A 26,079-nucleotide genomic window follows, 5' to 3' on the forward strand; every position below is an offset into this window, starting at 1 on the left:
CTTTTCCTTCCTATGTCATTGGTACCAATATGTTCCATGACCTCTGGCTGTTCTCCCTCCCACCGTAGGATATCTTGGACACAATCAGAAACATCCCAGACCCTGGCACCTGGGAGGCAAACTACCATCTGAGTTTCTTACCTGCATCCACAGAATTATCTGTATGACCCCCAAACTACAGAGTCCCCTATCACTACTGCAATCCTCTTCCTTTCCCTACCCTTCTGAGCCACAAGGCCGGACTCTGTGCCAGAGGCACAGCCGCTGTCACTTCCCCAGGTAGGCTGTCCCCCCCCAACAGTACTCAAACAGGAGTACTTATTGTCAAGGGGTACAGCCACAGAGGTACTCTCTATTACCTGACTCTTACCCACCTGTCTGTCTCCCATGGCTCCGGTGTGACCACCTGCCTATAACTCCTTTCTATCACCTCCTTGCTCTCCTTGACCAGACGAAGGTCATCAAACTGCATCTCCAGTTCCCTAACTCGGTCCCTCAGGAGCTGCAGCTCGACACACCTGGTGCAGATATGGCTGTCCGGGAGGCTGGGAGACTCCAGGACCCTCCACATCTGGCACTGAGCACAGAAAACTGGCCTCACACACATCCTTCCTCCTTTCTGCAAATAACACAGTTAGACCTACCTCGTCTCGTCCTGTTACCGCCTAAGCCCGTTGAGCCGAAGCCCTTTCACTCTGCTATCTCTCACTCTGCTGCCCACTGGATACGGCGGTCTTCTTTTTAAACCTTTCATGCGCTACTGGCAGACGTCACGTGCCTACACATTCTCACCTCTCTTAAAAAAACTCCCTTCGCCCCGAAAACTCAGCCGTTCATTCGCAGCCTTCTTGCTCTGAATCTCATAACAATGTAAACAAACAAATCGGAGTAAACACCATCTAAGAACCCCAAAAAGCCAAAGAAATGTGAGCCAATGGAATGCAAAGGTCAACTGAAGCGGTAGCCAATCAGGGCTAAGCCAAATAAACAGGGGCCTATTTAAACACAAACACTCACAGAGAGGAACACCAACAACTGCGCACTGAGGATATCACCTCGACTGGTGATGAAACAGCTGCCAAGCTCATTGAACATTGCAACATCAAACATAATAATCTGACGTGGAAGTCTATTGCAGGTACTTCATTGTCACCAGGGCTAAACCCTAGAACACACTACCTAACTGCACAATCAAAGTATCTATACCAGAAGGTCTATAACACTTGAAGAAGGAGGCTAAACAAATTCTGGTTAATTGGGCCATTGGTTAAATCAGAGTAGCTGTTTATTTGGGACAACTCTTAAAAAACAAAAACTAATCAAGAAAATAGCCGGGATTCCCTTAGTTGGGACAGGACACTGTTACCGAACAGTTTGCGACTCGCATCAGTTTCATGGTACTGTAGAAGGAGGAACAGTAATCTAATTTGTTCTGTATTTCATTTAAATACATAATTTTACTCAGTTAAATGATAGTTTGTCTTTTTTATACTTTTAAAATAGTTTTCATAAAATTTCAGCAATTTGGTTAGCCACTTAATTGAGCCAAAATGTACTGGTCCTGACGTATCCCAATTAACCAAAATCCACAGTATCACCGCTAACAAAGTAAACTTCACCCCTGCTCTACTCATTATCTGTTTGACTCAAAAATCACAGAACATATTCGTTGAATGAGAGTAATGTCACCACTTTGAAACCATTGAGCTTTAACATAGGAATATTTATCAATCAGAAGTGGCAAAGGCAATTTCCATTCATATGCTAGAATTAATTCAGAATATTCTCCCAAATGTTCTTCACAGAGGCATGAGGTAAACAAATGCTCCACAGAAGGACAGTAATAACCAAAAGAAGTTGTTGAACAGAAATTTTAGAGGGAGATATTATTGCAACTGTTATCGAATCATAGATTAATTGAGAGATACAACATGGAAATAGGCTTTTTGACCCATTTAAGTCCACATATAGAACATAGAATAGTACAGCACATCACAGGCCCTTCGGCCCACAATGTTGTGCCAACCCTCAAACCCTGCCTCCCATATAACCTCCCACCTTAAATTCCTCCATATACCTCTCTAGTAGTCTCTTAAACTTCACTAGTGTATCTGCCTCCACCACTAACTCAGGCAGTGCATTCCATGTACCAACCACTCTGAGTGAAAAACCTTCCTCTAATATCCCCCTTGAACTTCCCTTCCCTTAACTTAAAGCTATGTCCTCTTGTACTGAGCAGTGGTACCCTGGGGAAGAGGTGCTGGCTGTCCACTCTGTCTATTCCTCTTAATATCTTGTACACCTCTATCATGTCTCCTCTCATCCTTCTCCTCTCCAAGGAGTAAAGGCCTAGCTCCCTTAATCTCTGATCATAATCCATACTCTCTAAACCAGGCAGCATCCTGGTAAATATCCTCTGTACCCTTTCCAATGCTTCCACATCCTTCCTATAGTGAGGTGACCAGAACTGGACACAGTTACTCCCAAGTGTGGCCTAACTAGAGTTTTATAGAGCTGCATCATTACAATGCGTCTCTTAAACTCTATCCCTCGACTTATGAAAGCTAACACCCCATAAGCTTTCTTAACTACCCTATCTACCTGTGAGGCAACTTCCAGGGATCTGTGGACATGTACCCCCAGATCCCTCTGCTCCTCCACACTACCAAGTATCCTGCCATTTACTTTGTACTCTGCCTTGGAATTTGTCCTTCTAAAGTGTACCACCTCACACTTCTCTGGGTTGAACTCCACCTGCCACTTCTCAGCCCACTTCTGCATCCTATTAATGTCTCTCTGCAATCTTCGACAATCCTCTACACTATCTACAACACCACCAACCTTTGTGTCGTCTACAAACTTGCCAACCCAGCCTTCTACCCCCCACATCCAGGTCATTAATAAAAATCACAAAAAGTAGAGGTCCCAGAACAGATCCTTGTGGGACACCACTAGTCACATCCCTCCAATCTGAATGTACTCCCTCCACCACGACTCTCTGCCTTCTGCAGGCAAGCCAATTCTGAATCCACCTGGCCAAACTTCCCTGGATCCCATGCCTTCTGACTTTCTGAATAAGCCTACCGTGTGGAACCTTGTCAAATGCCTTACTAAAATCCATGTAGATCACATCCACTACACTACCCTCATCTATATGCCTGGTCACCTCCTCAAAGAACTCTATCAGGCTTGTTAGGCACGATCTGCCCTTCACAAAGCCATGCTGACTGTCCCCGATCAGACCATGATTCTCTAATTGCCCATAGATCCTATCTCTAAGAATCTTTTCCAACAGCTTTCCCACCACAGACATAAGGCTCACTGGTCTATAATTATTCGGACAATCCCTACTACCTTTTTTGAAAAAGGGGACAACATTCACCTCCCTCCAATCCTCCGGTACTATTCCCGTGGACAATGAGGACATAAAGATCCTAGCCAGAGGTTCAGCAATCTCTTCCCTTGCCTCGTGGAGCAGCCTGGGGAATATTCCGTCAGGCCCCGGGGACTTATCCGTCCTAATGTATTTTAACAACTCCAACACTTCCTCTCCCTTAATATCAACATGCTCCAGAATATCAACCTCACTCATATTGTCCTCACCGTCATCAAGTTCCCTCTCAGTGGTGAATACCGAAGAGAAGTATTCATTGAGGACCTCGCTCACTTCCACAGCCTCCAGGCACATCTTCCCACTTTTATCTCTAATTGGTCCTACCTTCACTCCTGTCATCCTTTTGTTCTTCACATAATTGAAGAATGCCTTGGGGTTTTCCTTTACCTCCTCGCCAAGGCCTTCATGCCCCCTTCTTGCTCTTCTCAGCCCCTTCTTAAACTCCTTTCTTGCTACCCTATATTCCTCAATAGACCCATCTGATCCTTGCTTCCTAAACCTCATGTATACTGCCTTCTTCCACCTGACTAGATTTTCCACTTCACTTGTCACCCACATCCATACACAAATCCTACCCTAACCTATTTTGTTGTTTCCTATGGTGGGAGAGTCTAAGACCAGAGGGGTCAGCCTCAGAATAGTGGGATGTCCTTTTAGAACAGAGATGTGGAGGAATTTCTTTAGCTGGAGTGGTGAACTTTGTTGTCACAGGCAGCTGTGGAGGCCAGGTCTTTATGTTTATTTAAGACAGAGGTTGATTGGTCAGGGCATGAAGAGATTTGGGGAGAAGCCAGGAGATGTTGGCTGAGAAGAAAGCCATGATGAAATGGTGCAGCAGACTCAATGGGTCAAGCGGCCTAATTCTGCTCCTATAGGTTATGGTCTTATGGCATTATGGTCTAATCCATTCTTATTGATTTCATGTTTCCATGGATTCCACTTGGATTCTGCCATTCACCCACACTTGGAGCAATTTAGAGAGGCCAATTACCCTAGCAATCTCTGTGCTTATTGGTTGTGGGAGGAAAGCAGAACAGCTGGAGGAAATCCACTCGGTCACAAGAACAACATGAAAACCCAACACAGGTAGCACCAAACGTAAGGATCAAACCTGATGCCACAGGAGATGGGGCAGCAGCTCTACTTAGTTCCACCCCTGAAGACAGTACTGTTGTTGGTAGGGACAAGGGACTGGAGACAGAAAAATTCTTCTCTGATTGAAGATGGCATTTGATGTATCACAGGCTAGGAATATAGAAATTAAAGGCAGGATGTGAAAACTGAGAAAAACTTCGAGATATTTGTTCTAGAAATTAATCAAAAAATCATAGTGGTGCTGGTGAGAGGAAAGAGGGACTCTTTTGAATTGGGGTTAAATACCAACATCTTTAATTAGAAAGTAGGTTTGCTAAATGGTGATAGTGGGAGACTTGTTCCCCAGCACTGTCAGTTGTCATCTTGATGAGTGCAAAAATCCATCTTAAAATAATCACCATTCCTCAAAAAGACAAGAGCAGAGAACATAACTGACAATCAGCATGCAGTTAATTTTCAGTAAGCAGCTTCTGAAGACGATTGTGATATTTGATTTATCGCTGTGTGCTTTAAAATGAGCAGTAATTTAATAGAATTCCACCACTTTTTTAGTTACGATGCCTAGAAATTCAATAAGATAATGCTTGGGAATGAGTTATCATGGGAAAATAACTGTTAAAATTATAACCATAGAACATTACAGCTCAGAAACAGGCCTTTTGGCTCTTCTTGGCTGTGCCGAACCATTTTTCTCCCTAGTCCCACTGACCTGCACCTGGACCAATTCCTCCATACCCCTCTCATCCATGTACCTATTTAAGATTTTCTTAAATGTTAAAAGTGAGCCTGCATTTACCACTTCATCTGGCAGCTCATTCCACACTCCCACCACTCTCTGTGTGAAGAAGCTCCCCCTAATGTTCCCTTTAAACTTTTCCCCCTTCACCCTTAACTCATGTCTTCTGGTTTTTTTCTCCCCTAACCTCAGTGGAAAAAGCCTGCTTGCATTCACTCTATCTATACCCATCATAATTTTATATACCTCTATCAAATCTCCCCTCATTCTTCTACGCTCCAGAGAATAAAGTCCTAACCTATTCAACCTTTCTCTGGAACTCAGTTTCTCAATAGCACTAACAAACCTCCTTGCAAGGATATTGGTCCCCTTGTAGTTCAGGTGTAACCCGTCTCTCTTGTACAGGTCCCACCTGCCCCAGAAAAGGTCCCAATGATCCTGAAATCTGAAACCCTGCCCCCTACACCAGTTCCTCATCCACGTGTTCATCCTTGAGAGCATACTATTCTTATCCTCATTGGCACGTGTCACAGGTAGCAATCCTGAGGTTACCACCCTTAAGGTCCTGCTTTTTAACTTCCTACCAAGCTCTCTATACTCACTTATCAGGACCTCCTCACTCTTTCTTCCTAAATCATTGGTACCGATGTGTACCATGACATCTGGCTGAACACCCTCCCACTTCAGAATGCTGTGCACGCGATCAGGGACATCCCTGACCCTGGCACCTGGGAGGCAACAAACCATCTGGGAGACTCTGTCATGATGCAGAACCTCCTGTCTGTACCTCTAACTATCGAGTCCCCTATCACTACCACTCTCCTCTTCTTCCACCCTCCCTTCTGCACTGCAGAACCAGACTCAGTGCCAGAGATCCAGCTGCCACAGCTTGTCCCAGGTAGGTCATCCGCCCAACAGTATCCAAATCGGTATACTTGTTGTTGAGAGGAATAGCCACAGGGGAGACCTGCTCTGCCTGCCCTTTCCCCTTCAGTCACCTGACGGTAACCCAATTACCTGTGCGCTGCTCCTTTGGCGTAACTACCTCCCTGAAACTACTATCTATAAACTCCTCATTCTCCCAAATGATCTGGAAGTCATCCAGCTCCTGCTCCAGTTCCCTAACGTGGTTTGTTAGGAGCTGCAGCTGGATGCGCTTCTTGCAGGTGTCATTGTCAGGGACACCGGAGGTCTCCCTGACTTCCCACATCCTGCAAGAGGAGCATTCCAACATCCTGCCTGGCATCCTCTCTTCTCTAAACAAACAAAACAAAACTTACCAGAACCTACCCTCGCCTCTGCCTGTTGACGCCGAAGCCTGTTGAGCCAAAGCCGTCCCACTCTGCTCCCTCTCACTATGCTGCCCACTGTATAAGGGGGTCTTTTTTTTTAAACCTTTGGTGCTCTCTGTCACGCACCTGCGCCTCTTTTCCCCAAGCAGTGTAAAAAAAAGGCTTCTCTCCGAGACTGCTTACTCCTTAACTCTCAGACTCTAGCTCCAATTTAGAAAAGACTGTTGCAAATTCCTCTCCTTTTTAAACCTTTGGCGCTCTACATCACGCATCTGTGCAGTCCAGCCTCTTTTCCCCGAGCAGTGTAAAAAAAAAATGGCTTCTCTCCGAGATTCCTCCTTCACTTTCAGCCTGTAGCTCCAATTTAGAAAAAAATATTGTAAATTTTGTAAAAAATATAACCTTGTAGATAACAAGAAATCCAAGTCTTGCTACTTGATCACTTGTAAATATACCTTTCCTAACCTTTCCCCTTGTAAAAATACCTTCCCTCTCCTTTCCTCTTGCCTGCTTATCCACTACTTTGAAACTACCTCCCTAACAGCAATGTCATATTCCTTTCAACACCACTGCACCCCACGGCTTCAGTGACTCAAGTTCAATCCTAACCTGAGGTTCTGTCCACATAGAATTTGTAAGTTCTCCCTATGACTATATGGCTCTCTCCCAGATGTTCTGCTTTCCTCCCACATTTCAAAGATGTGGAAGTTGGTCACTGCAAGATGACCAACAGTGTGACCAACAGATGACCAACAGTATGAGGCTATAAGGCCAGAACTTGCGGGTGTGAATTGGGATGCTGTTTTTGCAGGAAAATGTACTATGGACATGTGGTCGATGTTTAAGGATCTCTTGCAGGATGTCAGGGATAAATTTGTCCCGGTGAAGAAGATAAAGAATGGTAGGGTGAAGGAACCATGGGTGACAAGTGAGTTGGAAAATCTAGTCAGGTGGAAGAAGGCAGCATACATGAGGCTTAGGAAGCAAGGATCAGATGAGTCAATTGAGGAATATAGGGTAGCAAGAAAGGAGCTTAAGAAGGGGCTGAGAAGAGCAAGAAGGGGGCATGAGAAGGCCTTGGTGAGTAGGGTGAAGGAAAACCCCAAGGCATTCTTCAATTATGTGAAGAACAAAATTTGGGAAGATGATGTAGACAATGTTCTGGAAAGACGGGCGTTGTGATCGCAGACAAGAGCTGATTTTGCTCACACTCCTGGGATGGTGACTCCTCTCTCCAGGGTACAGAGGCTATGAAGACCGCCCCATGCCCACTAATATGATGAACTGATAAGCAAGGCTTTGGGCCTACTCCAGGCTGCTCTGGGGTTTGGATCTAAGGACTCATCTTGGTTCAGAATGTTGTTGCTCGCTTCCGTTTTTGCATGATTTGTGTTTTCTGCCCCTTTCTCTGCACGTCGGGTATTGGCGTTTTTTAAAAAAAATTAGGTTCGTTTGGGTTTCTTGCTTTGTGGCTGCCTGTTAGCAAACAAATCTCAAGGTTGAAAAATGTATACATTCTTTGATAATAAATATACTTTGACTGTTGGTAGAATAATCATGACAAATTAAAGTAAGTGGGTGCTGAATGTTGATATGGACTCAGTGGGTTTAAGGATCTGTTCCCATGCTGTGTGACAAACATTGCAGCCAGGTAGGAAATGGGTTCTCACCAGCAGTAGCAAATAGGATGAGCAATAAACGCAGACTTGAATAGGAATTGAGTCCCCACAGTTAGCAAGTTTCTGATTATCTGTAACACGCACCCACAAAGAAATCATCACCGCTCAGAACCAAGCATTTCAAACTGTTTTCCACATCCAAACAAGAGAATGAAGCCATTGTCGGTGGACTGTCCCTTCCTTTTACATCCATAGTTTCCATGTGCCTTTTTCTGTTCTATGTCCACTGTGCTGTACCCCACCACCATAAGGTGAAGAAGACTGCAGATGGGAAATGCAGCCACTTCGAGGCCATGGCAATCTGATTTGGGGCTGTAATTTTTGCCACATATAGCAATAGTCTGAGGTGCCGGCTGAGAGGCAACTGTTGTAACAGCACTGGCAGGAGTGTTGTCATCCTGTTCATTCATTCCCTACACAGCCACTGGGATCACAGGACTCTAGAATCCCACAATATCCTTGAAGCTCTTGACAATAGTGGAATCCAGATGCATGAAGGCAGTAATTAGAGGCACTTGTTTATTGGGTGGCTTCGTCCTGTGAAGATTTGCTTTCTAATATTTTCCATTCTTCTGCGATTGTATCAATGGCTGCTAACTTGGAGCTGGCTATTACTTCCATGCTGGAAAGGAATATCCCAAGGCTGTGCATGTACTGTCCACGGGGTTGGAGCTGGATTCTCCCCATGCTTTGAGATAGTTTGGACAATGTCCCAAACATCTGTATGTACAACTATTTGCAGTATCTTCTTCCTTCTCCATGGAATGATACTTCCCTATTGCTGGAGCTGGACACAGTGACTTATCATGAAATTACTTGGACTTAATGTGCTAATGAGGAAAGCTTCACAATCAGTATCTCTGAACCACAAAGTGAGGTGTGCTCATCCCCTTCACTGTATACAGTAGTAGCTGCTTCGTAGTCAAATTAATTTCTTGGCGCATATTATTTTCAATTTATCGGGTTACTTTTGCTTTGCCTGAAAATGCATCAAAACAAGATGGAAAAATCAAAGACAATATGCACTATATTAACTGGCACTTGCATTTAAGCAAAGATAAAAAAACATGGAGAAAGGAATTAACGTAAAGTTTAATGAAGTCTCAAAATGGAAGAATTTCAGAGTTGATGTCCTCTTGAAAATCTGAGATACTAGCTTTGTGTTTGTTGTTCTGTTGAACTGTGTAAGATTGTGCATTGTTGTTTTGTTGCAGGTCCTTCGGAGTGTTACTGTGGGAAATCTTTTCACTCGGGTATATGCCATATCCCAGTAAGAGTAACCAAGAAGTGCTGGAGTTTGTCACTAACGGTGGCAGAATGGACCCACCTAAAAACTGCCCTGGTCCAGTGTACGTAAACTCTTCTCAAACTGATTTGCATAACTCCCCAGAAGGCTGATCTAGACAAATTAAACCTTCCTGTTATTCATTTTCAGTCTCTGGTATAATCTGATTTTACTACCTTCTGTTGGGGTTACAGAAATTTCATCAATCTAATCTACTTAATGGTGTGCTGGTACACAAAGATTATTAGATAGTTTGCATTTCTAAAAGTGACTCCCAATTAGCAAGCAAGGGAAAGGGCTTAAGATAATCAAGTTTATACAGATTTAATAATGCAGCATCTCATAGTTGTTTTTTTATTTGAACAATCTTGTATGTAGTCTGAAAAGGTTAATGTAGTCAGATCTCTACATAGGCTGCCTACACAATGCTAAAAGGGCTGAATTTTAAACATAAAATATTTTAATCACCTAATGTCAGTGACAAAAAAAAAGATAAGTATAAAATATTTCCAGTCTAATGTATAAATGTTTGGCTTTTATAGACAGTATATTGTATTTAAAGCAATGGACTAACCATTAGATGTAGTAATAATATTGAGGAAATTTCAATCAAGAGGCTGTATATGATCATCATTTTCTTTCAGGAGAGTGTTCTTAACTCTGAAAAAAATCCAAAATACACCTGAAAAAAACAGTTACTATCAGTAGCTACGGAGGATTGAGTAATTTTGGAATAAATGGAATTGTCACTTGAGAAAGGGAGACTAATTAGAACCTTTAGGCTGCTGCTTGATTAGTAATCGGTGTCCTGATCACACCCACAGAGTTGACAAGTGCACTGATCACACCAAATTTGACTTCAACTTTGTCCCTGTAATTAAAGGGAATTTACAAGCTGGTTTGTGTGTTTTTTCCTGTGTTAGTAAAGTTCAGAATGGTTTGAGAATGAAACACATAATGAGCATGTCAAAGTGTAGCTGTGCTTCTACCTGTAGGTTTAATTTTGAAATGTGCAAGTATTTGACCTCCAGTCGATAGCCATGCTGAAGTCTGCTTAATGTAGAGCAGACACTTTTTCCTGTGCCTTGAAGGATGAAGCAGTAAGTGGGCACAGGATTTCACATATCTTCTACAATATTTGTGAAAGCTTATTGCAAGCTGTAATGACTGTTACCTTGCAGAGTGCAGCTGTGCAAAATGTGTACCTGGTCATCCATTATTGCTTCCTGAAGAGCCCAATGGTAAATGTCATTAAATAACAATAAGCAGCCACATAAATCTCCCCATAATGTCACAGTAAAAACACAAATTGCTCTTGCTAAAAACACTATAGTGCCACATGCTGTTTAGCTTGTTGCATCATAAGCTGATGGTTCTCTAGAGATGGGAATAGTGGCTACAAAAACAGCTTTAAATAGTTTGTTGCAAAATCTAGTGAAATCTCTAGGTTTATAATGTTAGAGTATTACCAATGTTGAAAGAAAATACAAGTAAAAATTTTACAAATTTAATTGAAATACTAGAAATAAATCATACACCTAGAATACTAGAATTAAAATCAAGTTTATTATCACTGACATAAGTTGTGAAATTTGTTGTTTATCTTCTTTTTTTTAACATATATTTCAGGTACCGAATAATGACTCAGTGTTGGCAGCATCAGCCAGAAGACAGACCCAACTTTGCAACTATATTGGAAAGAATAGATTACTGTACACAGGTAATCATTATCTCAGGGCAGAGTGATATTTATCTAATATTACAGCTATCTGTTTCATCCTTAAGTGGAATAGAATAACATGGTGAATACTATAAATCAAATCTTTCAAAAGCATTCAATCGGAAATTGCTGCAGGAACCAACAATGGAAGTCCAGAAGACAAAATTAAATTATAGAGTGGATAAATAATTGGTGAGAAAGAAAGAGGAGGAAATACAAGAGAAAAAAATTAAGTGGGAGAAATTCCAAGGAATTGATTTTGGCTGAGATCGCAATATGGAGACACAAAAAGGTTTAGAAGAAAATTGATACTATCAAGGAAAAAGAGAAAAAAGTTCATCCCAAGAAGTTAATTAATAGCATTCATACTTTATCTTTAAACCATGAAGTGGTATAACACAAAGTGTTTTGAAATCACAGGAAAAAAAGACAAGATGGCATTCATTGTAAGGGGACCAATCTAGAAGGAAGCCAACAATATTTGGTTTATAGTGAAAATCACAGCAGATAAGAGGAACAGGTGGAAAGCAATGGGAGAGGAATTAGGTGACCATGAGGAGGACGATGTTTCGATGATAGGGTTGTAGGAGACAGGGTGACTAGGGATATTCGGCACTGGATGGAAGTGTAGATCTGCAAATTTGGTTCATCTGTGGTGGTGGTGTTTAGAGGAGGTGTGAATCAGGAAACTGGAGATGTTTAAATAGTGGTGAGATAGAGGGTGTAATGGATCAGCAGCAGATGAAGGATGTGAGACACAAGCAATTTATAGTATTCTGGAGGTGTGGGGAACAGATCAAGGTCTGTGCAGGGAACACAGGTCATTATGAGATTGGGTAAGCATGCTGGGAATTGGAGGGAGTTGAGGAGTAAAGCTGTGGGATTAGGGAGTTGTAAGATGAATGCAAGTTATTTCTCCACTGACAAGTGCCCCAGTCAAGTATGGTGTTGGGAAAACCTGGTTGTCCCAGATCACCCCATCACTAAACGGTTCCCACAACCTATAGCCTCACTTTCAATAATTTTTCATTTCATATTCTTGATATTTATTGCTGATTTATTTATACAGTTTGTTGGCTTCTGCTCATTGTCCTGTTGGGGGTGGTCTTTCAATTATTCCATTGTGTTTCTTGTATTTACTGCAAATACCTACAAGAAAATGAATCTTAGCGTTATATATGGTGACATATAAGTACTTTGATAATGAATTAACTTTGATTGTCCAAATATGATTGTTGAGGGAATTATCTTATCACGTGCACCCAGACTGTGAACATTTGGGGTTTAAAGATGTCTCAAATTCGGAAATGTCTAATCAAATTTACAGAATGAGGGGAAATAAAATGTAAATTCAGCATATAATGGAATTTCTGCTTTTTTATCATTTGATTTTTGAGCAATATCATAACCAGCCAAAACACTTGTTTCATAGTTGTAGATGGAAAGAGATTTAGATTGGGTGGAATGGTTATAAGAAGTTCCTCAAACCAAGAGATCAGATGTTTACCTTGTTATCCACTAGTAAAACTACACTAAATATGACATTAGAATTGAGTGCCTGTAGGGAGATATCAAAACAAAAGAATGAGTTTAAAAATTTAGTATTATCAAATGACAGAGAGGACATATATTTTTGTCAAAAAAAAAGAGAGAGTACAGAGGAAATTTACCAGAATGTTACCTGGGTTTCAGCACCTAAGTTACAGAGAAAGGTTGAATAAGTTAGGTCTTTATTCTTTGGAGCGTAGAAAGTTGAAGGGGGGGACTTGATAGAGGTATTTAAAATCATGAGGGGGATAGATAGAGTTGACGTGGATAGGCTTTTTCCATTGAGAGTAGGGGAGATTCAAACAAGAGGACATGAGTTGAGAGTTAAGGGGCAAAAGTTTAGGGGTAACATGAGGGGAAACCTCTTTACTCAGAGTGGTAGCTGTGTGGAACAAGCTTCCAGGAGAAATGGTAGAGGCAGGTTCGATTTTGTCATTTTAAAAAAAAATTGGATAGGTATATGGACAGGAAAGGAATGGAGGGTTATGGGCTGAGTGCAGGTAGGTGGGACTAGGTGAGAGTAAGTGTTCGGCACGGACTAGAAGGACCGAGATGGCCTGTTTCTGTGCTGTAATTGTTATATAGTTATAAATAATTGAGTGGGAACAATGTTCTAATGCCATTCCTGTTGCCTCATACTTTTTATACTATGAGTTATAAAGTGAAGAAGATTGTAATAGACCAGAAGAAAAGATAGGGTTGGGAAGAAACAAATTAAATTTAACACAGAAAATTGCAAGGTGATGCACATCAACTGAAGGAATTAATAGAGACAATATAGATTCAATGGCATAGTTCTAAATTGAATAAAAGCAGCTAAGTCTTTGAACTTTCGATTTGATTTCCAAAATGTGGTTCATAATGCAAGCAGAATCCTGGGATTCAGAAGCAAAGGCTTGGTTAAAAGTTATGCTGAACATGTTAGGGGAGCAGTTTGGGAACAGTTACCATTAGTTTGAATTGGGGCAAGGCTGTTGGGGGCAAAGAAACCTTTAGCAAGTGGGAGATATTTAAAAGTGAAATAGCAAGATTTCAAGGACTTCAAGATACACTGATATTCAATAAAGTGAAAACTGTGGTGATTGGCAAGATAACTGGTTGGCAGCAGATTGTCAGCTGATGGTTTACAAACGATCATGTCTTTGAAATTAATTCCTTCTTTGGAGGTGGTTCTTCACACTGAGATTCTTCCCCATGAGTATCAGTATCAGTGTTCCTCTGCCAAGTCTGGTATTTTCACCTGCCTAGAATAAAATCAGAAAATACTAAGCAGAAAAGCCAGTAGATATGAACAGAGAAAAAGGGTTTCTATTTTAGTTTACTGGTATTTCATTAGTTGTTGTTACATTCTCCCTAGGATCCAGATGTAATTAATACTTCTTTGCCTGTGGAATATGGACCTGCTGCAGAAGAAGAAGGAAACGTACCTGTACGCCCAGATGACCCTGATGCATTGGCACCACTTCTCGTTTCACCAGCCCAAGAAGCAGAGAATGAGCACGTCTCTACTGATTCTTCCTCACCACCCCAGCGTCCAACCAGCCTCTGCCTCGGTGACCATCGGATCAGATTTGTTCCAAGTGACACTGCCACTGTACATACTGGAGGTTCAGCTGAGGAGGGGCCTCGCATCGCCAAGGCGTACTCCAAAATGAACAGCTCTGCTACGTTACAACAAGGTAGAGGGTCCCGCAAAAAACCCACCAACCTCTGGAACCCCACATATGGGTCATGGTTCACAGAAAAGCCTGCTGTGCAAAGCAACAACACTTTGACTGAGAACCGACCACCAGAGAGAGAAGACTCCAGTTTCTGTGCCAGCAGCAGCGTTTCTTCTGCTCCCATCCCAGCACCAAGGCTGCAGGCTTCTGCAGTTGTGCTAGAACCTTCTTCCCTTGTTGCCAATACATTGGATGTGCCTCTGTTCCGGCTGCACCAGTTCCCCTGTGGGAATGTGAGTTATGCATACCAACAGCAGCAGAACCACCAGCAAGGACTGTCTTCTGAAGCTACATCTGCTTGTGCTTCCTGTAAGGAAGGTTACAACTCACATGTTAGTAAGGGCTTACCTGCCCAACAGGACCCACGTGTTCACCCTGTTGCCAATATACCCACTTGGGACTCGGGACTCTCTCTTGCAGAGGACGTAAATGTTACTATCCTGTAAAGGAGATAAAGATGGTTTTATTTAGGCAAGTCTTACACCAAATAGAAGCAGCAACAAGTACCATTTGGCTCACAGGACTAGCACAGGTTCTTGTTTTAAATTCCAAAATAAAATGCAAGACACATTTGGATATGAAACAAGCTCCAATGCAGCTCATGCATTTGAAGGTACCAAGCTTGTGTACTGGCAAATTTGTGCTGAAGTTATAGCTATAAGAGACTCTTTGGCACCTGCTGAATTAATTTATATGACTTTTGAACTAAAATAGTGTTTTTAAGTAAAGTTGCACAACAAGCTAAACCCGAAACACTGAATTCTTCATCCTTTTATATTTGCTGGCTTTCATTCCTCTGCTTACCGCCAACTCTCAGCAGCTGCAACATCTAAGGAAGGAAATGATCAGGCGTTAAATCTATGAGGGGCACTGTGATCTCAAAATGAAGAAAATGCTTTTATTTATAGGGTACCTTTCATAATCACAACATCTCAAAGTACTTAACGGCAATTTTGAAGGGTGGCTACTTTAACAATGGACCAAAACCAATATGAAAGGTTCTTCATGCAAAATATGAGGGAGAACAGAGATTTAGCACTCTCCATGTAATGTCAGGACCACAATCATGGTTGATATTTGCTCTTGATCAATCAGCAGAAACAATGGATGGATGCTTAATCTGCACACAAAGACAGGCACCCTCACAATACACTAGAGGTGAAAGCAAGATGTCCACTTGGCCCAAGGTGCTGCAATATACTGTGGGAAGGTGCTACTTCTCCCCAGGAAAGCAGTAAGCATTTCACCTCAGCTCAGGTTGTAAGTGAGTGCATGTAAGTTTAAAATAAAAATGATTTTTATCTTCAGGGGTTTATGCCTTTTTTTCTGATTCAGACCTCTAAGATAGTTCCATAAGTACTGAGAACCAAGTTACTACAAATCAGCAGACTATGTATACAAGTTTTCTGTGAGTTTGGGGTTGTAGCAACTGCCTGAATGTGGATATCACCACTTTGTTCCCAGTCCTAACTCTCTATATTTCACTGGACTGAAAGGGATGAATGGAGACTCAGACCAGGATTGTAGGGGAACTAAGACACTAGCCCCGTCTCTGGTCCAAATCCGGGCCTAATTTCTGCACAACTATTATGTTAAGTGTGTATTAGAATGGTTAAGAAACTTCATTCCAATATGACAAACAAGCAAAAGCTACTTGCCCAAACTGTTACCAAAATGACCCCTATTTAAGATCATGTTTGTTAACTTATTCATCTTTTCAAAACAAATTAATTTCCCAATAATACCTACTAAGCTAAGAATTCTTCCAGTTCCCTACAAATTGCTCAACTATAGTACTGGTTTGCACAAATCAACCATTGTAACAGACCCATTTATAAACGAAAATAAAAGCAGAAAATACACAAAATATTCAGCGAGATCAGACAGCATCTGTGGAGAGAGAAAAGAAGTTAATGAAGTGGAACATCATTAACCTGAAACATTTTTTCTCTCTCAGCACAGATTTGCTGCCTGATTTGCTGTGTACACTTGCATTTTCGGATGTATTTCCAATTTCTAACAGAACTGGTTTAATTTTTTTTATATAAACTAATTTTGACTTGCACTTCATTTATGGTGGAATGTAACCTCTGAATTAAATTGCTGCTAATTAGCCTATCATAAAGTACTTTGTACATTAATATAACCTTATTACAGTTATTTGTATTGTTTCAGCAAGCACAGAACCTTGGATTTGACTAGGTCACAATTCTTAAGATTATTACAATATGGAAAGGTGACTGATTCTCCTTCACATCCTTTTACTATATTTACATACAAGCACATCATTGTAAAGATATTTCATTTTTACTCTTCATCTTTGTGCTGCATAATACCCTACTGATACAGTATTAGTGATTCAAATAACATAATTACCTTTATTGAAGACATCCATGCTGCTTTATTGAAAATTCCATGCCTTTGAACCAGTGTTGACTCAATTGCAATCTATTAAAATCTTGAAGATCTGCATCATCAAACATTGGAGGCAAGAAAACCAGCCAGAAGATTTCTGCTTGAATGAGAAGAAATTTCTTCACCCAAAAAGTAGAGAATCTGCAATTTTAAAAATAGCTACATTTTTTTTTGAATTTTGGAAACAGTAGAAGACTGGTTTATTCCAGCTTCTTTATCTGCTGTTCTATTAAATTGATCCTATTTACTTTTAAGTTTCCTTCTGAGCAAGGAGGATCAGCAATGTAGCAGAGATCCCATCCCCATATTCCTGCAGTTGTCTTGAGCCAATAACCATTCCAGCTTGTGCACCTACAGTGTCTTGTAAAAATATTCAGCCACCAACCCTTTCTTCACATAATTTGGGTATTACAGCAAGGGATTTTGATCAATGTAATTGACAATTTTTATTTGTGAATCACATACTCCTTTTTTTCCCCCCACTGTAGAGCCTAAAAAAAGTGAAAAGCATGAAAAAGTAAATATTCATAAACTGAAATGTCAGCCATTTAAAAGTATTCATCCACCTTTGCTCAGCTCTTAGTCCAACCATCTCTCATAGCTATTACAGCCAATACTCTTTTTGGATAAGTCTCTATCAGCTTTACATAATATGATGGGGCAAGATTTGCCTAATACTCTTTGCAAAATTGCTCAAGTGCCAGATTAGTTGGGAAATGGCAGTGGACAGCATTTGAGAGGTCTTGCTGGAGATGTTCGATCGGGATGAGGTCAGGACTCTGTCTGGGCCAATGAAGAACATTTTTTTTCCTTTGAAGCCATTTGTTGGTTGATCTGGTAGTGTGGTTTGGGTCATTAGCCTGCTGAAAAATGAACTTCCCATCAATCCTGACCAGATTTCCAGTCCTGGCTACTTCCAGCATACTTTACAGTAGCGGTAGAGTTACCTGGCTGATGCACTGTATTGGATTTACACCACACATACCTCATAGTGTTCCATTTTAGTCTCATCTGACCACAGGACCTTCTTCCATATCCTTCCAGTATTTTCTAAATGAAACTTTGCAAAATCTTTATGAGCAAGGATATGCCTTTTTTAAGTCAAGGTTTCTTCCTTGCCACTCTTCCATAAATACCCTTTTTTGTACAGGCCTTAGAGATTGTGGAGCCATGAACTTCATCTCCAGTTGCAGCCACTGACTCCTGCAGCTCACTCTGAGTGGCTGTTGGTGTCACAGTAGCCTTTCTATTAAGTGCCATTCTTCTCCAGTGACTACGTTTAGAGAGACAGCCTGACATAGGCAGTTTGGCTATGGTTTCATATTTTTTCCAATTTTTCTACAATTGACTGCACTGAGCTCTATGACCAGTGCCTTTGAGATGGTCTTGTACTCTTCCCCAGATCTGTGCTTCTCTACTATCATTTCCCTGACTTGTCTTCAATGTTCTTCTGTCTTCATTTTGATCTGGTCTGTTGAAAATCTACCATACATATTGGATGTTGGAGGGTTTTTTTTAAATTCATTGAAAACAGGTGACCCTCCAATTGTCTGCATCAACAAATTGGATGAGTTGGTAAGGTAATACCATATATTTCACCTGAGGAAAGTTAGCATAGTAATTACAAAGGGGATGAATATTTTTTCAACTTCTCAATTCTGAGTTTTATTTTTTAGTAAATTATTGACAGGTTTTGGAATTTTTCTTTAGATTTGACATGATGCACAATATTTTGGATATAATCCTACTTCAATAGTTTTTAAGTTAGTTATGGAAGTTCAATACTTTTCAAGGCACTGTACATCTGCACACCATTGATTCCTTCCACTCTTAGGTGAGATTCCAAGTTTGCCTATGCAAGAGAGATACAGGAGATGAATCTCCAGATTTCAACGTGCACGCTTGTCATTGTCCATTGCAGGGTTCCATTGAGGGTGGTGAGAGAGTGTTCCCTACTCTGGGTTCAGTTCAGGACAGCTGCTTCCGAAGTTAATGAACTTAGTGACGAAACAAAGGAACCAGCAACAAGAAGAGAAATTTTAGTCCTCCAAGCTCATAGCATTAACTTGAAACTTCCATAACATAAATTTAGTGACATATCTTGGGGGCATAGCTCAATTTATCAAATCTATAACACACTGCTTCAAAACCTATCCAAGATAACATTCCCCACTGAAGGTTAACGTAGATAAATTCCATTTCATTTCTTACCTTTACCTCCTCTTATTTAATTTGAAATTTAGGTGTTTTAGGGGAGGGGCAAGGAATATTGAATGTGAATCTCCAAATTGTCGCTTTCCATTGCGGGGTTCCGCAATGCCTAAATTGAATGTGAATGTCTATTGTTACTTATTTAAGTATCTGTTCTGATTTTATAGAAACATTTGTCTGTGTATTGCTGCATTCCAAATGCAATTTACCGTGTTCATCACTTTGAGATGTTTTGATGTTTATCATAAATGTGAATATCTATTTCCTTTCCCTAAAGGAAGGAAATTCCTGTGCAAAAGTCCTGTGAGACCTTACAAATTAAACTTCCACTCTCACCCCATCTGTTTCAAATAAAAAGACTATTATTTGATACTCTGAACTTTCAGCTTCCTGAGAGTCATCTGATCTGTTAACAAATAGGAAGCCAGCTCTTGATGTCCCATAAGCAAAAATTCCAACTTACTGACAGAGAGAAACAAGTTTATTAGATCAATGCTCCACACTGAGCATGGGGTCTACAAGTTGCAGGGAGCTACATTTCTATAGGAAGTACTGGAATCTTAAAGAATATAAATGTTCATTATGTCTATTTCGACACTGTTCAGAAACTTCTTGTCATGGTGAAGCCCGCTCATAACTGACTGCATGGTCACCAAGCCATTATACTTGATTACTTAGAACATGGTGGTGTCAATGTACAACTTCTTTTCATAGGATTTACCAGTTGCAACTCCTCCCTGGTGATCAGTTGGCATTGTAAAGTTACTATTAGCTGCATGGCCCTTTGATTGTTTTACATGGAGCATAGTTATCAGTTACAATCAATAGGTTTTGAAGTTATGTATTTTAAAAAGCTGGATGTTAAAATCAAAATCAATAAAATGTAGAAATTGCATTATTACCATAAGATTGTTAATACATTTGTATGAATTTATTTATAAGCTATTTTAATAGAGACATTAACCTTTTTATTTTAAATCGAATGACATCTCAGGTAAAGTGGACAGATAATTGTCACAGACTGCTAGCACTGTATACAATAATTTCTCATATTAAAATTATTATAATTTAATCTTAAGATTCTTACTGCTGAAAACACTTTTTTGGAGCAATTGTATGTTTTCAACAAATGCACATGTGGGAATCAGAAATTCCAGTAGCAGCTATCCTATTTGTTAAATCACTGCGTGAACATGCAGCATCTCTCTTTGTAGTGAGAGCATTTAAACACTAATACATATTATTAATAAATGATTCATTCAGTTTATTTATGGCATCATTCAAAGTGCTAAGTTAAGTGAAGACATACTGATGACACATAAAAGAATTTCTTGTCAAACATGTAGTTTGTCACAGCCTGTGGGAAGTCTGCATAAGACAATCTACGTGTCAACCTAAATACTTCAGGTTAGTCAGCTTTTTGAATGAACAATCTTTCATTCTTGTGATAGACATCTGAAGTGCTAAAGTGCCCTTTGCTTTCACAAAATCTTCTAAAAAAAAAGCACTGTATGTTCCAAATACAGCAGCCAACTCTTAATAATAATGTTTCATTCATTCTTTATGACCTATTATCTGCTATTGAACTCTAACATTTCATATTTCATCTTAGAGTTTATTATTCCTTATAGATCTGAACTCCATCTTTATACCAAATAATATACAAATCAAAATACAAAACTTGCTGTGAATTTCAATGTCAGCTGAAAAATGTTAAATTAAATTACGTGAAGACTCCTCACCCATATTTTATGTGTAGCATCCATCTATGCCTGAATTGTAATCACGGCTTAGGTCAGGTCCATAAAAACTCCAGGTATTCAAAATTGTTTCGTAGTAGCGAAGTTCAAAATCTAAAATTAAATTTAAAATAGCTATAAACCATTTGGACAAGTAATATGATGGCTTTTCAACATTCTTAGTGAGAAAGTTAAAAAAAAACTAAAAATACTGGCCTGTTTTGAATTTTGGTCAAGGTTTAATGAGCAATACTATATTATTAATTAATAATTACACTTTGATAGTTCAGTTATTGAGTAATATCCACTACACTCTTCCTTTGGATGGGGTTTCTGCAAAACCCTGTGGAACAAAGAAGAGAATTTCTGTTAAAATAGTGTGGGTGGGAAATTGCATGTCAACATAACACACTAATGCAAATTTTAAAAGAACACAGGGGAAAGGAATACACCACTAATCCCCCTGAAACCAGCATTGTCATTTGGTAAGATCATAGGTGATCCTTTACCTCAACACCACTTTTCTAGCCAACTCCCATATTCGTTCTTTCCCTTAATTTCAAAACATGGATCCATATCTGTTGATAATTCTCACTGACTGAGTCTTTACAGTACTATTGAGTAGAAAATTTCAAAGATTCATTATCCTTTGATTGAAAATACTTTTTCTCATCTCCGTCCCAAATGGTCTCATTCTGAGAAGGTGAGCACTGGGCTATTCACCCCACTCCAGGTGTCAATATGTAAAACATAATTTGCCTTATTGCAAACCTATTCTTCTTGGGGTAGAGAGGCTATACTTGTACACAATATTTCCAGATGCTGTCCCACAAGAGACTTCCATAATTTCAGCAAGAAAACATTTTCCTACAGTAAAATCAAACATACCATTTTTAAAAATTGATTGTTCTATGTGCACGTTAACTTTAAGTGTACAAATTATTATGTACAAAGGCATACGGCTCTCTTTAACCACCAACATGTTCATTCTTTCACTTTTAAAACATCCTGATTTTATATTTTTTTCATCTGCCGTGATCTTAATATTCATTTATCCCAACTTGATGTCCCCTAAAATCCGTCTGCACCATCCTCACAACACACACAGCCACCAGCTTCCTTTTGTCAGCTAAGCTCAGCCAAATTATTGTGTGTGGTTTAGGTCAGCCTGTTATAGGAGAGATTAAGTTGGAAAGAGTACAGAAAAGATTTACGAGGGTGTTGCCAGGACTCAAGGGAAGAGTTATTGAGAGAAGCTAAGCAGGATAGACTTTATTCACTGAGGGATGAACTTACAGAGGTATACACAATCATGAGGAGCATAGACAGAGTGAATGCACACTTTTTTTTAATCCCCCAGGCACAAGGAATCAAAAAACTGGAAAGTGTAGGATTTAAGTGAGATTTAAAGGACCCGAAGAGCAAACACTTCACACAGAGGGTGGTGCATATATAGAACAAACTACTGAAAGTTGTGAAGGCAGATACAATAACAACATTTAAGAGGCGCTTAGACAAGTACATGGTTTGGAAATGTTGAGGAATATGGGCCAAATGTGAGCAAATAAGACTAGCTTAGATGGCCATCTTGGTTACCATGGACTAATTGGGCCAAAGGGCCTCTTTTTGCATATGGTATTACACTGTGTCTCCATGATTACACCCGGGACTCAGCTCCAATCTCTGTGGCATGCAGTAGTCACAGCCAGGCAACCTGAAAACACCCTGTTTACACCTACTTATGTTTTCCGTCTGTTAACCAATCCTCAATTCATGCCAGGATATTATTCCTCTCCTTTATTCTTTAATGTTGTATAATAGCCTCTTGTGTGGCCTTCTGAAAGCTCAATAAACCACATCAGCTGCTTTGCTCGTACCTATACTCCCCTGTACTCCCTCAATTAACTCCAACAGATTTATTAAATGCAATTTCCATTTCATAAGTTATTTTCCAAATACATTGTTGCCATTTTCTCAATATCAAATTCTAATATTTTTACATACTATTAAAGTCATACTTACAGGTTTGTAGTTCTGTTTTCCTCTTCTCGTGGTGAGAACTCCTACCTTGCAACCATTGTTTCAGAATTGTTACAAACACCATCTCACTACCGGGTCTTCAGGTCCTGAGGATTTAGCAGCTTTCAGTCTATTTAATTTCTCCCACTCTTTTCCAACCAAAGTTTAATTCTTCCAACCTTCCATTCACTCTGGATTTCCAGAATTCTTTCGTATCTTCCTGCTTAAAAAGATAATCATTAAAATAATCATTAAATTTCTCTGCCATTTCCTTAGTCATCATTGTAATTTATCCTGACTCAGCTGAATACACTTAGCTAACTTTATTTTTACATGTCCATTGAAGTTTTTACAGTCAGCTATAAGGTTCCTCCCCTTTTATACTTCCCCTTTCCTCATCAATGTCTTGATTGTCCTTTAGCTGAATTCTAAACTTTTCCCTGGACTTAAAGAGTTTGGCAACACTCTTCCTTTGGCTGAATACTATTTTTAACACATTCACTTACAAATTTCTGCTAGATATTCCTGACAGGACTGGGTAATCTCCCTTATAATTACGGTATCCCTTGCTGTGAAAGCCATGCATGAATATCAGCCAAGAAAGGGTGAGGATGCATACATTCTGTGGTTAAATTGTCTTCCCAGACAGTTTAAACTCTCACATGGGTTATTAATTTAAATGATCAGATATTTAATGATATGAAATGAAAAGATGAATGAAGAGTGTAGCTATTTAACCAGCTATTTTAAAATCAGGTGTACCTGTTGTTATAGTTGAATAGTCTCCCTGATTTTCCTCCCAACTCTGATAATCAAGAAAAATCTACAATAACTTACTCCAGTTGAACACAATCATTCAAATCAAAGTAGTTTTGATCAAAGATCATCTTAAGATGGTCTAATATGACCACCATGGCACATGAAGAAATGCATTCCATGAGGAGTAAATTTTAATTGGGCTAGAAGGCAGCTGGCAAAGCAGCACAGCTCCAGCAACAAAGCAGAGAAAGTCTGCAGATGCTGAAAATCCAGGCAACACACACAAAATGCTCAGCAGGCCAGGCAGCACCCATGTACCACCGGCGTACAGTCGACATTTCAGGCCAAGACCCTTCACCAGGACTGGAGAAGAAAAGATGACTCCTCCAGCATTTTCTGTGTATCGCTCACAGCTCCAGCGACCCAGATTCAATGACAGTATAAAACGTGCACATTCTCCCTGTGAGACTGAGCGTCACGTGCTCTGGTTTCCTCCCACATCCCAAGGACAGGCTGGTTGATTGGTTACTATAAGTAATCAAGTGGGAAACAAGTGGAGGAACAAGACTGATGGGATCTATTCTGAGAGCTAGCTAGATGCAGTGGGCTGAATCACATCCTTCTATGTTGCAAGGGAATATGAAAACACTGAAATCTATAAGTCAACAATAAATAGATGAGAACAATTTTAAATCAGTAAAAAGACCAAAGATGAGGAAGAACTTCTTTATCCAGAGGGTTGTGATGGTGAGTCAATGTTATGAACTATTGGATAAGGCTATGCTATTGGCACATATTATTTAATATTCTGCGGAGTTACAAAACAATTGAACATGTGAAAACATCAGGAAGCATACCCACTAGAACCTGGGAAGACTGCACTTGATAGATACACCTGGAAGAAATCTGTTCAAGAGGGAGATGCACTACATGAGAGTGACCTCTGCTGTACTTCAGAGAACAAACTTCTAACCACAGCCACCATTTACTCTTGCCCATTCTGCATCAGAATATGAGGATCCCAGATCAGCCTCCTCACTTATTAAGGACCCACCAATAGACAACCCCTTAGAGAACATCATACTTGACTCCAGTGATCATACTAGAACTTTACGATGGAGAGATGAAGCAACTGAAGGTGATTTGACCTCCAACAATACAACATATTCCTTTACTATAGGCTCAATTCAAGTCTATTTCCTCCTTATCTCCACTAATTTTAATTCTACTAACACTCCTAGTTGCCACATTTAGTTAAAAGCTGTTTTGAGATCAAGGACAATTGTGCTCTCTTCATCTCATTTCTGGAATTCAATGTTTTGTTTGTGCTTGTGCCAAGACTATAACAATGTCAGGAGCTAAATGTTCCTGGTATTCCTACACCAGGCATATGTTCGAAGATGATAAGAGTCAGTTGATTAACTAATAACATCCATATGTTCAGCACCGAGTCACACTTCTGCATAAAATATGACATCACAGGCCACAGGCATACTGAGGTTGCCTGTCTCCCACCCCACCCTGAAAGGTGTCTAAAACAGATTTGTGAAGGTCATCTGGAGCAGGAGATCCTACTTCTGCATGACAAACTATCAATAGCTACACCGCTGAATGCAATCCCCACATCCCCTTTCCCAACAGTTTGACACCTTAATTAGTTCACTGATCGCCATACTTACTGCCTGGCCACAATGCAATAACAAAAGCCAGCAGAAAATCAACATTGTTCAGCCAATATGGCATTTAAATGCAAATGCATTGTGGTGAACTACATATACCTGTCTGGACACGCCCCCCCTGCTGACTGCTCCTGTGGCTCCTCCCACATATCGTGGCTCCTCCTACGGACCCCGGTATAAAGGCCATTGGAGACACAGCCCCGGCCTCAGTCTCCAGGATGTATTGTGGTGGTCATTTGCTGCTTGTTCTTTCTTCCAGCCAATAAAAGCCTATATCTCGTCTCACGTCTCCGAGAGTTATTGATGGTGCATCATGCGTACAAATTGCAAAATTACAAAATCCAGGGTGCAGTCTTGAAAATCTATGCTCCATCCAAGCCATTCCAGTACTGAAAAAAAAAAACAGGTATCAACCTGACAATGTGGAAAGTTGCTCAGCTAAACCTTTTGACAAAAAAAAGAGCAAAGCTAATCTAATTACTCCCCACCAGATGACAGTCATCAGAAAAGTGATGGAATATGTTCAAAGTTCAAAATACGTTTATCAAAGTATGTACACATTGTACAACCTTGAGATTTGTCTCCTAACAAAGAAACCCAAAAGAACCTACATAAAAAAAACATCGAACACCCCTAAATGTAGAGAGAAAAATCAAATCATGCCAACAATAACCACAAGCAAATAGCATCTGAACTGAAGTCCTCAAAGAGAGTCTGAGACCCATAGTCCAGCATGGAGCAGCAAGCTGAACAGGCCTGTCCCTCGCCTCAGGCCCCAATGTTCTGA

General features: G+C 40.2%; 1 protein-coding gene across 1 annotated transcript in view; it reads left to right on the forward strand.

The window, feature by feature from the left end:
* Window positions 1-20,174, forward strand: part of LOC140730332 (ALK tyrosine kinase receptor-like) — a 1,251,709-nt gene extending 1,231,535 nt beyond the window's left edge. Inside the window, exons 27-29 of the mRNA XM_073050601.1 lie at window positions 9,411-9,545; window positions 11,111-11,201; window positions 14,107-20,174. Coding sequence (XP_072906702.1) covers window positions 9,411-9,545; window positions 11,111-11,201; window positions 14,107-14,916 — 1,036 coding nt within the window. The 3' untranslated portion in view covers window positions 14,917-20,174. The remainder of the gene's footprint in view (window positions 1-9,410; window positions 9,546-11,110; window positions 11,202-14,106) is intronic.
* The last annotated feature ends 5,905 nt before the right edge of the window (window positions 20,175-26,079 follow it).

Source organism: Hemitrygon akajei, chromosome 7, assembly GCF_048418815.1.
Source record: "Hemitrygon akajei chromosome 7, sHemAka1.3, whole genome shotgun sequence".
Taxonomy (NCBI): domain Eukaryota; kingdom Metazoa; phylum Chordata; class Chondrichthyes; order Myliobatiformes; family Dasyatidae; genus Hemitrygon; species Hemitrygon akajei.